The sequence below is a fragment of the Echiichthys vipera genome (assembly GCF_963691815.1).
Source record: "Echiichthys vipera genome assembly, chromosome: 20".
Classification (NCBI taxonomy): domain Eukaryota; kingdom Metazoa; phylum Chordata; class Actinopteri; order Perciformes; family Trachinidae; genus Echiichthys; species Echiichthys vipera.
Genome location: NC_139845.1, coordinates 18,871,657 through 18,886,293, shown reverse-complemented (window position 1 = coordinate 18,886,293; position 14,637 = coordinate 18,871,657). Strand labels below are relative to the sequence as shown.

Sequence of the window (14,637 nt, the reverse complement as noted above, 5' to 3'; positions counted from 1 at the left end):
CCAGCATTCATTCTGTGTCTCATGCCACTCTTTAATTAACCATGCTGTGGATAAAGGCTAGCTTAAGGAGCTAAAAGAGAGGCTTAATTGCAGCAGACAAGCAGATACCCATCCTGTTCCTTTTCGCAGCACACTTCAGAATAGACTTAATGCCTGAGTAAAACAAGTGCTTCATCTGTAAACAAGGCCCTGAGAAGAACATGAAACATATGAGTTTTAGCTTTATGCTGCTTTAGGGTGGGGCAGGAAGACGGTGGACTGAAGTGGCAGCGTTTTTACGATGTGCCTGACAGAGAAGGGTTTGCCTTCGCAGGCACGACTGTGCCCCGAACTAACTGACAAAGCGTGTGGTGTCATTGCATGACTTTTCTGCATTGACCTGAAGGAAAAATGTCAGTACTGTGTAAAATAATGTAGACATCTTAGACTGAAATAACTGCATGTGGTGCAGCCTGACAGGCTGATTCATTGAATTACTTTCCAATTGTCAACACGGGGCTCAGAGACACGCACCCATGCTGGCTGTCATTGTGATCGGTCATCATTCTGTTTCCCCACAGAGACTTTCAGTGACATCCAATAAAATACTGTATGTCAGATGTCCTCCTCACTTCTCATATTGTGTGTCTGTGTGTGTGTGTGTATGTAGCCTTTGTGGGTATGGGTGACTGATGTGAGTGTGTGTGCAGGTCCAAACATCTCACTAAATCATATCAAATGTGTGTCTCCAGGAGAGGATCCTGAGACTAGACGCATGAGGACAGTGAAGAACATCGCTGACCTGCGGCAGAACCTGGAAGAAACCATGTCCAGTCTACGGGGGACACAGATCAGCCACAGGTAGGCACATAGATGGTACTGCCCTATACTTGGTGAATGGTGATGGTGAACAACTCTAGTCTGTTTTTTAGTTGAGAAAAGTGGTAAATATGCTGACACTGAATTGCTTGGGATATTTTTAGGCCCATATACAGTATATAGGTTGAAATGGGCAAGAAGAGATTGATTCTTGTCTTTGGCTGTTTTCCTATATGAACCCTGGACAATCAGGTGCAGACATTGTCCAAAGTTTCCCTTTCCCACATTTGGCACACACCAGGAGATTGTCCTTGTGAGACGCATTCTCACTTACTGAAAGTACTCACTTTGGTTCAGACGACGGGAGGCGCCTGGCTAGTGCATGCAGGAGGGAGGACATGACGTGGATTACACCGCGGCCACTTAGATAGTTTGTAATTTGGTCAATTAACAACCAAGAAGATTTTGCCATCAGCACTTAGCTGGCAGGGTAAATTCTGTTTAATGCCTGATCCAACTCATTTGAGCATTTGCATTCTCACATACAGCTTTGTAGGGTAATGTCTAGATAAGTTCAAGTTCGCAGTGCATGTGTGAAAGAGGCTTTGGAGATATAGTAGTAGCCTATAGTTTCCCATTCATATCCCTTATCCACATTTCCTAGCCAGTAGATTAAATTCTTAACCCAGTCAATCCAGTCATTAACTCACTAAATTTACTCCTAAACAGTCTAATGCCAGCACTTCCTTCTTCTTACAGTATGTAATCTTCTTCAGAGGCATTTTATTGATTATTGATCATGAAGACGGGAATTTTGAATGAACTCCACCAATCAGTCATTTTTTAAAAACTTTAAAAATTTTACCCAAATGACTTGTTTCAGGGTTAAATACAGTTACTGTGGACAATCTGGCTTCAAGCCGCTTTGTAATAGCTCAATGGTGTAATGTATCACCTCAAACTGGATCATTATATCTCACAACCCAAATGTAACTATTTTATTTATACTCCTAGTGACGTTAGATTAGTGTTACTGTGTGTTGTGTCTGGCCACTACTGCAAAATTTGCCTGGTCTCCTTCAAAGATTAGACCCTCCCACCTGGCTCACTGCAGGCAGCACGCAACTTCAATTAGACACAGTTTAAGAATTAAATCAAAGGCAGAGACAACTGATTTGGCTGCCAGTTGTTATTTTAGGAAACTTTCATTTCTGTCTGAACAATACAAGAAAAGTTGGATTGCTGCTTTTGGCTCGTTTGGTTGACTCTGTTCTCTAGGGGTGGTATTTAATACTTTAAAATTCAAGTCAAATGATACCTGGACTCTATCCTGCTGACAACAGCTGCCTGCAACATCTGGAAACAATACCAATGATGTTGAGAGTCAACCATAACAATAGTTTCAGGCTGGATAACCAAAACACTGAGTTTAAGACACTAAACCCCTCCACAGAGCTGAGGTGGTGATGATTCCCTGTGGGGTTTTCTTTCACCATACACAGTCACTTGATCCCTCCAAATATGAAATAATTGGCCATAGCAGCTTTAAGAAAGAAATATGATAATGTTTCATACTGGTATAAATTCTAGACTCTGTCGCCCTCAACTGCAACAAGCAAATATAGAAAATAGGGATGTGACGAGACCCTCATCTCACGAGACGATACATAATATTGAGTTCAGGAGAAGGAGACGAGAAGAGATTTTAACACTATTTTTAACTTTCAATATTTTCTTGAATTCGATTTCAACAGAGGTGGTGCTGCAAGTGTCTTTGTATAGTGCTTGTGTTAGCCGCGGTGTAGCCTATACTACTCATGCCAGTAAAGTAAGAATCAGTTAAACTCTGTTGATTCCTTCCCATGGAGCTTTCATGAAAACTATTTTGGTTTAGTAAACATCTCCCACCTATAGGCTAGCTTTCCTGCTTTTTTCACACCAACGTAATGTGTGGCAGGTCTGATGCTGAGACGTGTTTAACTTCCTCAAGATGTGTCATAGCGGAAACAAAAGACACACAGGGGACCGGCACATGTCAACACCAAACTACTGAAATCAACCAAAGCTTCCTTTGTGACCACAGATTTACGTGGCAGCACTATTAATCCAAGTCAGTTTCCTTGTGCTTCCATTGTCCTTGGAAAATAAAAGCAGCTCTGAGTTTGATACCTCCACAGTTTTATCACACTGATCCAACAGGGAGAAATGTCTCCGACTATCAATGATGTTCTCTCTATCACCATGCCATCTTCCCCTTCACATTTCCAGGATTTAATTAAAAAAACAGCCGTCTTCCTTACCAGCTGGCACACATGTAATGACATTCAGGAGTTGATGGACAATCAACACCTTAAAAGACTGTCCCATCTGTGAGCCATGGGCAACATGGAGCATCAAACAGTGTAGAGACTGCGGCTGAGGTGTGGACAAAATGATAACCATTGGTCTTTGTCAGCTCCTCAGGCGGTGGTTCTTTACTTGCCTCTCTCCCTCTATTATTTTGTGTGTTTTGCCCCATTTGCAGAGGAAGATGGTGGCCGGGCTGTAGACAATCATGACAGATGGCGTTTTGTGCGTGCCTGTGTGTTTGCTTTCTACTTGTTTTTTCCTCAGAGGAGTCTCAGCCAGGAACGATCAATAGAGTGCCACTGTGTTATCGCCATGTTTAATCCAATAGGGCACGGGTTGTGCAAAATACATCATCGTACCTCCACATTTGCATTATACTGTATATGGTTTCTGCATGTGTGTAGGTTTGCTTGTGTGTGATCTGGAGCAGCGTAAGCGCAAAACAGTGAACGACAATTACATTTAATAGCTTAAAGGGCAAGTGGGCTCCTGAGCGTGTGCCACTGCGGACATGTTTGTATTCTCAATGTAAGGATAGCCTCTGAGTATGCATGCCGATTCTGCCCATGACAAAATCCTGGCCAGTCCATCCTAATCTCTCCCCTGGATAAGAAATGGCCGTAATTACCATGAAGCTTGGAAACACCTTATGTAATTAATCACTGTTATGCTCGAGCAGACATGACTGTCATATTCAACGCTGTCTTTGTCTGTGCTCTGTCTTTGGGATTCTCACTCCATACCTGTTTATATGCTATTCATGCAGACTGGGGGTTCAGACTTGCAGCAGGAGCCTTCAAAACATGGAATTGTAGTTCACTAGCACAGGAACAGCCTGTTTCTCCTCTTTTTAAAGTAAAGGTCTTTATTAGGGATGTAAGGAAATATTAATATATGTTTGTACTTGAATATATTATATTTTGTTATACTGTATCGATTCTTAAAAACATTGTATCAATTTTTAATGGACCTTTTAAAAGTATTGGCCAAATTCTGGTGAGGGAAAAAAATGGCATGTCCAAATTTTAATGTGGTCCCTTGAACTCTGACCCCAAGATATCTGAAAATGTGTTCCATGGGTACCCCTCAGTCTCCCCTTTACAGATATTGCCCACTTTATGAAACTCGTGTGCAGTCTGGGGCAAAAAAAAACAAGCAATCATGCACATTATTTTCTATTTGCTAAAATGTTATTGAGTATTTCTGTATACTGGGTGTATCAAGGGGGGGATACCCGCACAATTGTCCCCGTGTCCTGGAGGTGGGAGGGGCCCAAGCAGGCTGTCGAAAAATATTTTTGTTTTTTTTTCTCCAAAGGTCTCCTTGGCCCCCTCCTACCTCCAGGGTGCTTACCGTTATTTAAAAAAAAAAAGAAAAGAAAAAAAAACATTAGGTCCGTTCGCGACCAATTGTAGCCATGTCCGTTGCACAAATGTCAGAGAGAAGGAGGGACCCAGGCTGCAGATGCAAATAGCGCTGTTGTTAAGGCGAGCTGCGCTGGAGGGATAGAGAAAGTGTCAGAGCAGGTGGATAGAGAGGGACAGAGAGGAAAGAGAGGACAGAGAGGAAAGACCTCAAACTGTTCCACTGCCATCCTAAAATATGTCTGGAACCGCCTGCAGTGGATTAGCTAGTGTGAAACTCTTCAAATATTTTGAAAAACTGATTGCATTGCATCGATGCCCGTATGAATAGTTTGAGATAAAATGTTTGCAGGTGAGTCGCAGTAATCGAGGGTGTGCTTTCTCCTTCAATACTAATGCATCAGAATAAATGAATATTGACCATCAGTGCCAGTACAAATTTACACTTTTAAACAGTTTACATATTTTTGCCCATGTCACATGACCAGTGTGAACAACTTGTAGGGCAATGCTGTAAGGGTTGCATTTTGACAACTTCCAACAAGGAATGCATTCAAGACAGATGTTTTACCCATCTGTCTTATGCACTAAAGCTCAATGTGAATACAACCCCAAACACCAACTCTTGATATTGTGACTTGATTTAACCACAGTTGGTCTTTCTACATTTTTCAGCCCTGTTCCAACGTTAGATCAAATATATATTACTGTGGAAATTATAGAGCACACTAATGTCGTCTCCTCCGCCATTAGTTTTGCATCATTATGTGTTGGGCCTCTCTGCTACATTTCCCTTCTCCATAGAGACTTTGCTTGCAGAAGATCCAAGTGTCTTATGAATGTTGAGATTGAAATTGACTAAAAATGATGTGCTTGCCTGGGAGCTGGATTCAGCTAATGATACCGAAAATGACTGACCCAATTGCAAAAAAAGCTTTGTACAGTTAAGCTACAGTTTCCACGTCCCTTTCTCTTTCAACTGACCTTGCTAATTTGATACTGCAGCCACCATAGCAGCTCAATCCACATCCACAACATTCTTCAGAGACCCCTCCAAAGACAATCTGTATTGATCAAAAACACATTCAATTTCCCTCCACTGTTTTTATTTTTGTCTATCCAGACAATGAAAAATGGTATTGATTGACATTTGAAGGGAAAAGAAACAGCTCTGTGTGCGAAGAAATGCTGTCATCATCAAGGACAAACCTGGCACAGCAAACACAGAAGGAAATCTCCTCCTCTCTCGTCTCCTGAGGGTTCCCTGTGCAGTCCCATCAGCACCTGTCAAATGACATTTTCAACATTAAAGCTCCACCCGGTCGAGTATGTTTATTCTGTGTTTACATTTGGGGTACGGAGAGAACAGGGCAGGTTAAATTATTCATTGCTTTTGAACTGAGAAGATAGCCATTGGTCCTTTTTTCATGCATGCACGGAATTCTGAAGCGGGTACATTTTTCTTTTTTAATGTGCTTCAATACCAAGCAATTTGCAATGATTGCAATCGGACAAATTCCTTTAGAGTAATTATGAAAGCCAGAGACTCCTTTCAATCCTTGACAATGTTTTGATGAAAGAGTGTAGAATTGACATGATTCAGCTGGAAGAAGGTAATACGGGGCACTTGGGGCAGGGAACCTTTCTCAGGTCCAGATTAGAAATTGCTCTGAATTTGCTCTCATTTGCAAGTACTAATGCCGGCACTCCTACATATGTACCCACACAAAACAAGGCAGTTGCACATGCCAGTATTATCTGCCTTCAAAAGCCAGAGAGCAGTAACTGTGCAAGTCACCAAGCATGAGTTTCTCAGTGACAAAGCGTATGAAGGATTATGGTATCTAGGTTCTATGATGAGGCGAGAATACATTAATGCTGCAAAATACCCAGCCATGACAAAATGATTTACATAAAAATAGAATGTTTGTTTTTTGTAAGAGGTCTGTCTATGTCCAGCTGAGTTGTTGTATCTTAGCTCTTATCTCAATTCCAGAAGAAAATTGAAAGTATCATCTGTATGATTTAGGAGCGGTTGAAAATTAAATGCAGCTATTGTTCTGTTGTCCATTATATCACAATCTAAGACCAAGCGTTTCCTTAAAATCTCTGCAGAATGTCAACTTCAGACAAAGTGTTTCATCTCAGTCAGTTTGTGTTAGTTGCCCAGATGTTTGCTGTGTTAAAGGCACAGTCCATGTGACTTTCTTACTTACAGTGTTGCAACCCTGTACCTGTCAGTCATGATTGAAAAACTGTGATTCTTGAGTGACTAAAATCTTAACTTACAGCGCACTATTAGTACATGTTATATGGAGAGCTGTAAATCAGTGAACGTGGAAGTGATTATCAATGCAGCCTAAATCTTTCTTGTGATTTAACACAATTTATTAGAGTGCACTTGAGATCATACCAACCCCTATAGAGGGATGTGTTGAGCAGCAACAGTTTAGTCTGAAGACAATGCATCATTTCACTGGAATGCCCAAATTTACAGTCTTCTTAAATATATTCCTCTCAATAACTCTGGATTATAAAACTGTTCAAACGTTGTGGGGATCTAATTTGGGTTGTTATTTGCCAGATAGCAAATAACTGCCTTATAAGTGAGGTCCCTGTCATAGCTACATAATTATGGGTCCAAAGTAGACTGGAGGTGTACAGTCTTTTCAAAAGCTCTTAAAGGTTTATCCTACTGTTTGCCTTCATAGAGCCGATTGGACCTCCATTGTAAATGTCCATACAAGCCTACTGTACTGATTTATGTTATGAGAATCTGAGTTGCTGTTATTGAATATGTACGCATTAGAAACTTGGATCTTGGATTTTATTACAAAGAATGAAAGAACTGCTACCATGGAATAATACTGCGGCTAATATTGAACCTGACATTTGCGGAGAACCTTTGAAGTGCTGCACGATTTAATTTTTTACTCAGATGAGCGAGTGAACCTTCACAAGAAATACATGTTAAACCGAACTCTCAGTCGTCGTTAGCAGCAGCAAGAGAAAGTTCCAGTGTATTTATATTTAGCATTACTCAGCAATAACCAATCCCCTGCTGTCAACATGGATCCTTCTCCTGCTGAGCTCTTGGCTAAACAAACCAGTCTCCCTCTGTTAGGATTTATTTTGGTTCTGGTTCTGCTTTTTGCCAGATAGTATAATGAAAGTCAAAGTCAACTTTGTTGTCAGTTCTGCCATATGTACAGGTTTCTCTCGGACAACAAAGTTATATAAGTATAGAAAAAAGAAAGGGGTCGGGTGAGGGGGGGTAATAAAGTACAGACAAAACTGTACTTTCAAATATGGGAGAGATTCTCAAAAAGTAACAATATGTTGATGTTATACGGCATGTGGTCTTAAATCCTGCATTTTTGCCTGATCATTTTATCTATTTTCCAGGCTGGATGTGTAGAATACCTCGGCACCTTTCCTCTACTTCCAGCTCAGCCAAATCCCTCTCTCTCTCCCTTCTGCCGGGAGATAAAGATAAGCTGATTTAGCCAGCTACATTGTGTACGACCGGTTAAATGATTTGGATTTCTATACCGCGCCGAATGGATTTCTGTATTTCCATATTCGGCTGTGATCGGTGTCAGATAAGCAATTGTTGTTGTTTCTTTTTTTGTTTGTTTGTTTCATTAGACTGCTCTGCTCTGACATGGTACTGTGTGTGCCATTGGGTTTTGTTTGTGGGTCATACACTGTATATAAAGGTGGACGACCCGTTTCCACTCCCTCCCACTGTACAGAAGTTAAGCCAAAATATCCCAGACAGGGTTGATGCCATGTTGTAACTTCGGAACCAGAGTCTGCGTAGAGTGTGAGACTGACTCAGATGATGGAACTGCTTCATCAAAGTCCCGCACCTACACCTGTCTGACCAATAGTGAGTTGATTGCAGCTTATAGTTTTCAGTCAGTTTCAACCTGTTTTCATAGAATCAAATAAATAATTAAAACCAGACATATCAGAAAAACCAACACTTGAACACACATCAGCATGATAAGAACTGGCTTAAACGACAGAAACCAGCTTTGTAAAAAAAAACCTGAGGGGCACATTGATTTATCAGTTTGGCCCATGTCCCATCCACTAACATGAAGAGGGGTGGGTTGTGACCTGCACTGCAGCCAGCCACCAGGAGGCGATCAAGATGCTTTAGCTTCTTTTTGGGGGAGCTGACAAGCCGTCCATCTATATATACAATCTATGTTGTGTGTGGGAGTGTGTGTGTGTAGACCTCGGGAGGTGTTAATAGAGATGTGTTGTGAATATGGCTGGCATTGCTGCCCCTTCTCATGTTGACACTTGGCATCACAGGGGTGCATTGTTCTGCCCTTTCTGACCGAGCACACAAACGCAGCTGTTCTCACACCTCTGCAGCTATGTGTGAGACACTGCTTTGAGATGTCATTGCTTTTGCCACCTAAAAAAGATAGGCATCCAAATAGGTGTCTCATTCCACATGCCCAGCTACTTCAACTACATAATCAGCTATGTTTTTCCCCTAAAAACTATTATTTTCAAAGGCAATATTACAGCAAACATGCAGTAAATTATATGTTTTTGTATTGGCTGCCTCTATACATAATTTATTGTGATTACTGGCAGACTGTGTGTTACATTAAAGTGAATGTGCTTATAATGCTTCCACAAATGTCATATCTTTATATTGTGTAAATCTAATAGGATATTTTACTATAGTGCTTGCATCCATGCTAACAGGCACGTGTAAAGTTTCTATCTTTTCATTTTTACGATATGTTAGTCTTGTTTCCATGGTATTGTGTATCATTTATGAAACAGCACACCGTCATTTTGTCAACACATCATGTCATTAGAGCAGCAACAAAGGAGAGAAGCTTTATGGTTTTCTGTTTTTCTGTCTGTCATTGTGTGATGTAGTGCACTCTTTTTCCCAGCAGAGAGAGCTCAAGCTAGGTACCACTGCAGCCACGCTTTGCTCTCTGTGTCCAGATACATCGAGCTGCAGTGCTTGTTGTGTGTGTGTGTGTGTGTGTGTGCGTGCGTGCGTGCGGGCATGCGTGCGTGCGTGCGTGTGTGTGTGTGAGTATATTAGTTTTGCATTCACAGTGCTGCTGACTCACTTGCTGCACTTCTATCGTGCCTTTGCGAAAATGTAAAACATCAAGTAGGATTTTGCTTTGTTTTGTTGTAAAACAAATAACTGGTAAGGCATCCTTTGACGGATGAAAGCTGTGTGTTGCACAGTAGTTGACATGTTTAGATCCCTCTACAACATTAGATAACAAGGGCTGCAGTGGCTGTTGCAGGACTAATGCAGGATTGTGAGGAGCGTGAGTCAGTCCTTTTTGTCTCCCTCCATCAGGTTTCATTTCTTGTCTTGGCTGCTTTTATTCGCTAGCATTTGACTCACACTATTCTGTCCCTCCTACATCGCTCTCATCAAGATCTCTTTCTCTACATGTATTTTTATCCTGCTATTCATTTGCTAATGGAGATTTAGAACAATTTAGACAACCTAATTGGAAATGACAAGTCAATAAAGATCTGTAAAGATGCCACTGATAAAGTCAGTGTGTGGTAATTCAAAAGTATTTGCAATATACACTCATTAGTTGGATGGGAACTTGGCTGTCCCCTTCTGTCTCCATCTACATGTGATGGGCCATGATGGTCTGACATATGTTCTCATGGGAGCCTTCACTTTCTCCTCTCCTCCCCTTTCAACTTAATACACTGGAAGAAACAGCACTAAAGGAAGGTCACCTCTACACACACACACACACACACACACACACACACACACACACACACACACACACACACACACACACACACACACAAAGCAGTTAGAAGAATTTGAGGGGAGTAGCACTCAACTGACGTAGACAGCTCTCTACTTAAAATATGACTGCTGTTTTCACCTGAATGATTTGCCCTTCGCACCGGAGTGCACTTGATATGATGACTTAAACTTGGGATTTTGTTCCATTTGAGCCACTTTTCCCCAAGAACCTCCATACTGAGCCTTTAAGAATGGCTAGAAACTTGTTGGCAACTGATTTCATGTCAAAAGTCCTAATTAATTCCTTTATTTTTTCTCTCTTGACCTGTGTCTCCACAGTACACTAGAAACAACCTTCGACACCACAGTAACCACTGAGGTCAATGGGCGGGGCCTACCAGCCCTCACCACACGCTCCTCCCCCATGGCGTGGCGACTGGGCCAATCACAAACCCCGCGTCTCCAGGCCGGCGAAGCCCCCTCAATGCCCAGCAGCTATGCTGCGCCCAGGGCAAGCACGACAAGCGCTGGCACCACCACAGGGCGCTACAGCGGGCACTCTGACCCCTCCAGGTTTGTGTACAGTGCCCCCCTGAGGCGAGCAGCAGCGGCAGCAGGGTCAAGGGTGGCGGAGCAGGGGGAGAAGGGAGGAGGAGGGCTGGAAGGAGGGAAGCAGATGGAAATGACAGGGTACATGAGTGATGGGGACATCCTAGGGAGGAACGGCCGGATGGATGAGATCACCAGCGGGTAGGATGATGAGTGACATGCATGTTAGCTTCCTTTGACTAATTCTGAGTTCCTGCTCTAACAGCCCAAATAATAATTTGACCATATGAATTACAGGTTTGTTCACATATATAACTGAACAAAATGTTATGTTCACATTGATTTTGTGCATTGTTTACATGCTTGCTAACAGTCTTCTTCTGTGTTGGTTCATTACTATGTGTCTAGGTGCATTACCGCCACCAACTGCCTAATAGCATGAAACCTACTCAGTATGTGAATTGTGTCCCACGCATGCTAACACACACATATGTGTATGCATGATTCAAAGAAATCAGACACCCACAAACAAATTGGGCACCCACATAAAGCATTACGCCATAGCACTGCTAGGGGCCCTTAAACTGATGTAAAGAAACATTGAACATCATCATAGCAAGCTTTAACTCTTGTTCTCTAAAACTCAAATAATTGTTAATGTGAGACTAATAGCAGCCATTGTTTTGAATTTTGAATGACTGACTGAATATTTATGTGTATATTTTATTGTTTTTTGCAACCCTGAGATCTCAACACACTGTAAACTAAGAAAACAAATACAAATAGACACAACACAAGCAGACATATTCACTGACATTTGACAGCACATGCACAGCATTTAGAGAAAGGGCTGCAAGAAGCTCTGTGATGCAGGGACAAAACATACCTAAAATTCCATTTGTCATGTGGACCCTTTAGCTAACCAGTAATGGCTTACTACCTAAAACTTGGTTATGTTGGCAAAAGGTCATTTTGTCCTGTGAAACAACTCATCCCTCCTACATGTTGAGCTGTTTATTATAGTGACTGTTTATTCATACAGTCATCAAGGCCTCACCTATCCTTCTTTGTACATTAATACAAATAGCCGGCTGACATCCACCAAGGCTATCATAGGTTTGTCATGTCATGAAAGAGAAGCGTGAACCTTGAAGGCGCACTGACAAAATACCTGAAGGAAAAAAGATAAGTCAGTGTCTTCCACAAAACATCACAACAACAATGTGTATGTGGGCTTCTGACCTTCAATCACTCAATAGCAATGAATGCCTTGAGCAAGTGGGAGTAGTGTTACAAGCATGAACACACACACTCCCACTTGGCATCCATGTACGAAAGGTTTCCCGAAAAAAGGGGAAGTAAAGGGAGGAGCAATGGAGTAAAGCATCCGTAGGATAAAAGACGTGTCACAAAATGTAACAACATGTTGGGAGGGTGAAGGTGATTAGCTGAATTAGTAGCTTAATTAGCTCAACACTACTGATCCCCATGTCCGATCAGCCATTTATTTTCTCTACTAGTTTATTTTAATTAATCTGTTGCTTTTTATTAATTACAAAAACCACACTCAGACTTTTTATGCCAAACTGTAGTCGGACATGATAAGTCAATATTATTTCTGTAGCTCAATATCCCAAATTTGCTTCAAACGACTTTAAAATTCATGCAGCATGCAACACTCGATTCAACATCTACTTTCTCTAATTAACTCCCTTCTCAGATACCTTACCGACGGCGGCCTCCATCTGTATGCAAGGAACGCAGGCCGAGCCTCAGATGCAGCTTCTTCCCGAGAAGTGTCTCAGAGAGGGAGCAAAGAGATGCAGGGTGACATAGACAGGTAAGGATGCAGTTTGCCAATCATACCGTTTTTTTCGCTGATGTGCGTTGGTACTGACCTCACCCAGGTTTAATTGAGGTTTTGGGATTCACGCACAGACACACTAAATACATGAAAGCACATTGATAAATATCCAAATGTGCAAACAATATCTACAGTTCACATTCCAGTTTAGATTTTTAGATCAGTTGGACAGTGTAAACTTCAGAGGCTTCACTTGTTGCCATTCACTTTCAGCCTAAATCAGGTGGATATTTACAAGGACAAACCCACCAGACTGTGCCGTGCAGCCAGTGGTGCATGTGCACCAGAAAGGTGGATCATTGTGGGGAAAATAGCAGAAAGTCTGAAACCGTATCAAGGTTCCCAACCAGAAACTGAGAACACATCCTCTTAGATCCAGTTCAATGGAGTTGATGTAACCGCCCGGTAAAGCATTAACCTTATGACCGCCACTTAAAAACTCAGCAAGCAAACAAGGAGAAGTAGCAATTCATTTAAACAAGCTGGTATATTTGGTACGCTTATATGGTAAAATAATCATCTAAATAATGCACATTTGGCCACCATGTGAAACCTTTCAACCTACATTTGCATAGATTTTGAGAATATTCGCTGCTCTCTCTGAAAGTACACTGAGCATTGACATTACACAGACCAAATCATGAAATGAACATGGGTCAGTACCACAGTGCCTGATATAGAGTTGTATTTTTTCCATTGAAGATAGAAGCCTACTGGTGTATAAAGGCAAGATATGAGGGAAGCGAAATGATCAGTACTGAAAAGGTGGCATGGGTTAAGAGCTTTCAGCCTGCAACAGATGATACGGAGCAAACATAAAGTGTCTGCTTTTCACCAAACATGTGTAATTTGATCACTGAACAAACAAAAAGCTTAAAATATAAAGTAGGAAATAAGTTGATGTCCTTCAGTGGTGGTAATAGGTGGCAATGCCCTGCTGCAGGGACATCCAAGATTAAGTGAGGTGAAAAGGAGAGTGGTGATATTGATTTTAAGCTGTCAAGGTAAGATTGTGATGACAGGCGCTCAGAGAGGCTGCTGGGTATCGACTGATGCAGTGACATTTCTCAGCATCGCAACTTCAACTTCTGCCAAGAGTTTTTGATGCGTGGCAGTTTAGAGGAGTGGGAGGCTTGAAAAGTAATCAGATATGGCTCTCAGTAATTAGTTGGCTTTTATTCGAAAGCTTTAAATTAGTAAAGTGCTGTTAAAGTCATTCTACTTCAGTTCAAGATTCGGTTTAAGGTGCCAATGTGCGAACTGTGTGTGGTTATATGAGGTAAAGCATGAAGTATTTGTTTGTGCTACCGGTCTATAATCCAATTGCTTCACAGCCCAGAAGTTTCTGGTTCTTCTGTTCCTGGTGTACGTGTTCAGTCTCAAGAGCATGTTCATCCCAACAGTCAGTCAAGCCAGTCAGCCAGGGGCGAGTCCGATCATATCTGTGATCGGCGGAGCGTCAAAACACACTAGACCTGACCAGAGGTTCTAAATAGGCGATTAACCGTCCCCCTGTCACTCTCCCACTGATCTGCCTGTCAGACTTAACACTGAGGCAAATGGATGGCTAGGATAAGAATAAGTATGAACCCTGTGAACTGTCTCTTCCACTTTACGAGTCATAGCTTCATCCTGCGTGTGTTTTATCTCTATATTTGAATATTATGCCTAAAGTGTCCCTCACCTTGTCTTGACATGAATCCAAAAAAATTGCAGTTTTCCTCAGTCTATGTTAGCACTTTGGACCTCAGGGGCAATGAGGAAATATTGATGGCGGCTTCCTCTTATGCCTGCAGGCAACATATTGGATCAGAATTTGAACTGTGGAACCCTATTTTCCTCCATTCCTTTCTCCATTTTACCTCACAAAACTATACGAATGCACACACACGCGCACAATAGTGCACATGACTTTAGTGTTCCCCCTGCCTCCCTCT

At 41.8% G+C, this 14,637-nt stretch overlaps 1 protein-coding gene across 7 annotated transcripts in view; it reads left to right on the top strand.

Moving 5' to 3' along the window:
• The window catches only part of nav3 (neuron navigator 3), a gene marked incomplete at its 5' end in the record, with an annotated part of 204,596 nt that overhangs the window by 126,039 nt on the left and 63,920 nt on the right, over positions 1-14,637 (top strand). For 5 of the 7 annotated variants that reach the window (XM_083935398.1, XM_083935400.1, XM_083935397.1 and 2 more), the window contains 3 exons: positions 732-840; positions 10,627-11,037; positions 12,557-12,676. In XM_083935398.1, the coding sequence (XP_083791524.1) occupies positions 732-840; positions 10,627-11,037; positions 12,557-12,676 (640 nt within the window). The remainder of the gene's footprint in view (positions 1-731; positions 841-10,626; positions 11,038-12,556; positions 12,677-14,637) is intronic. The other 2 variants (XM_083935402.1, XM_083935401.1) reach the window with 1 other exon arrangement.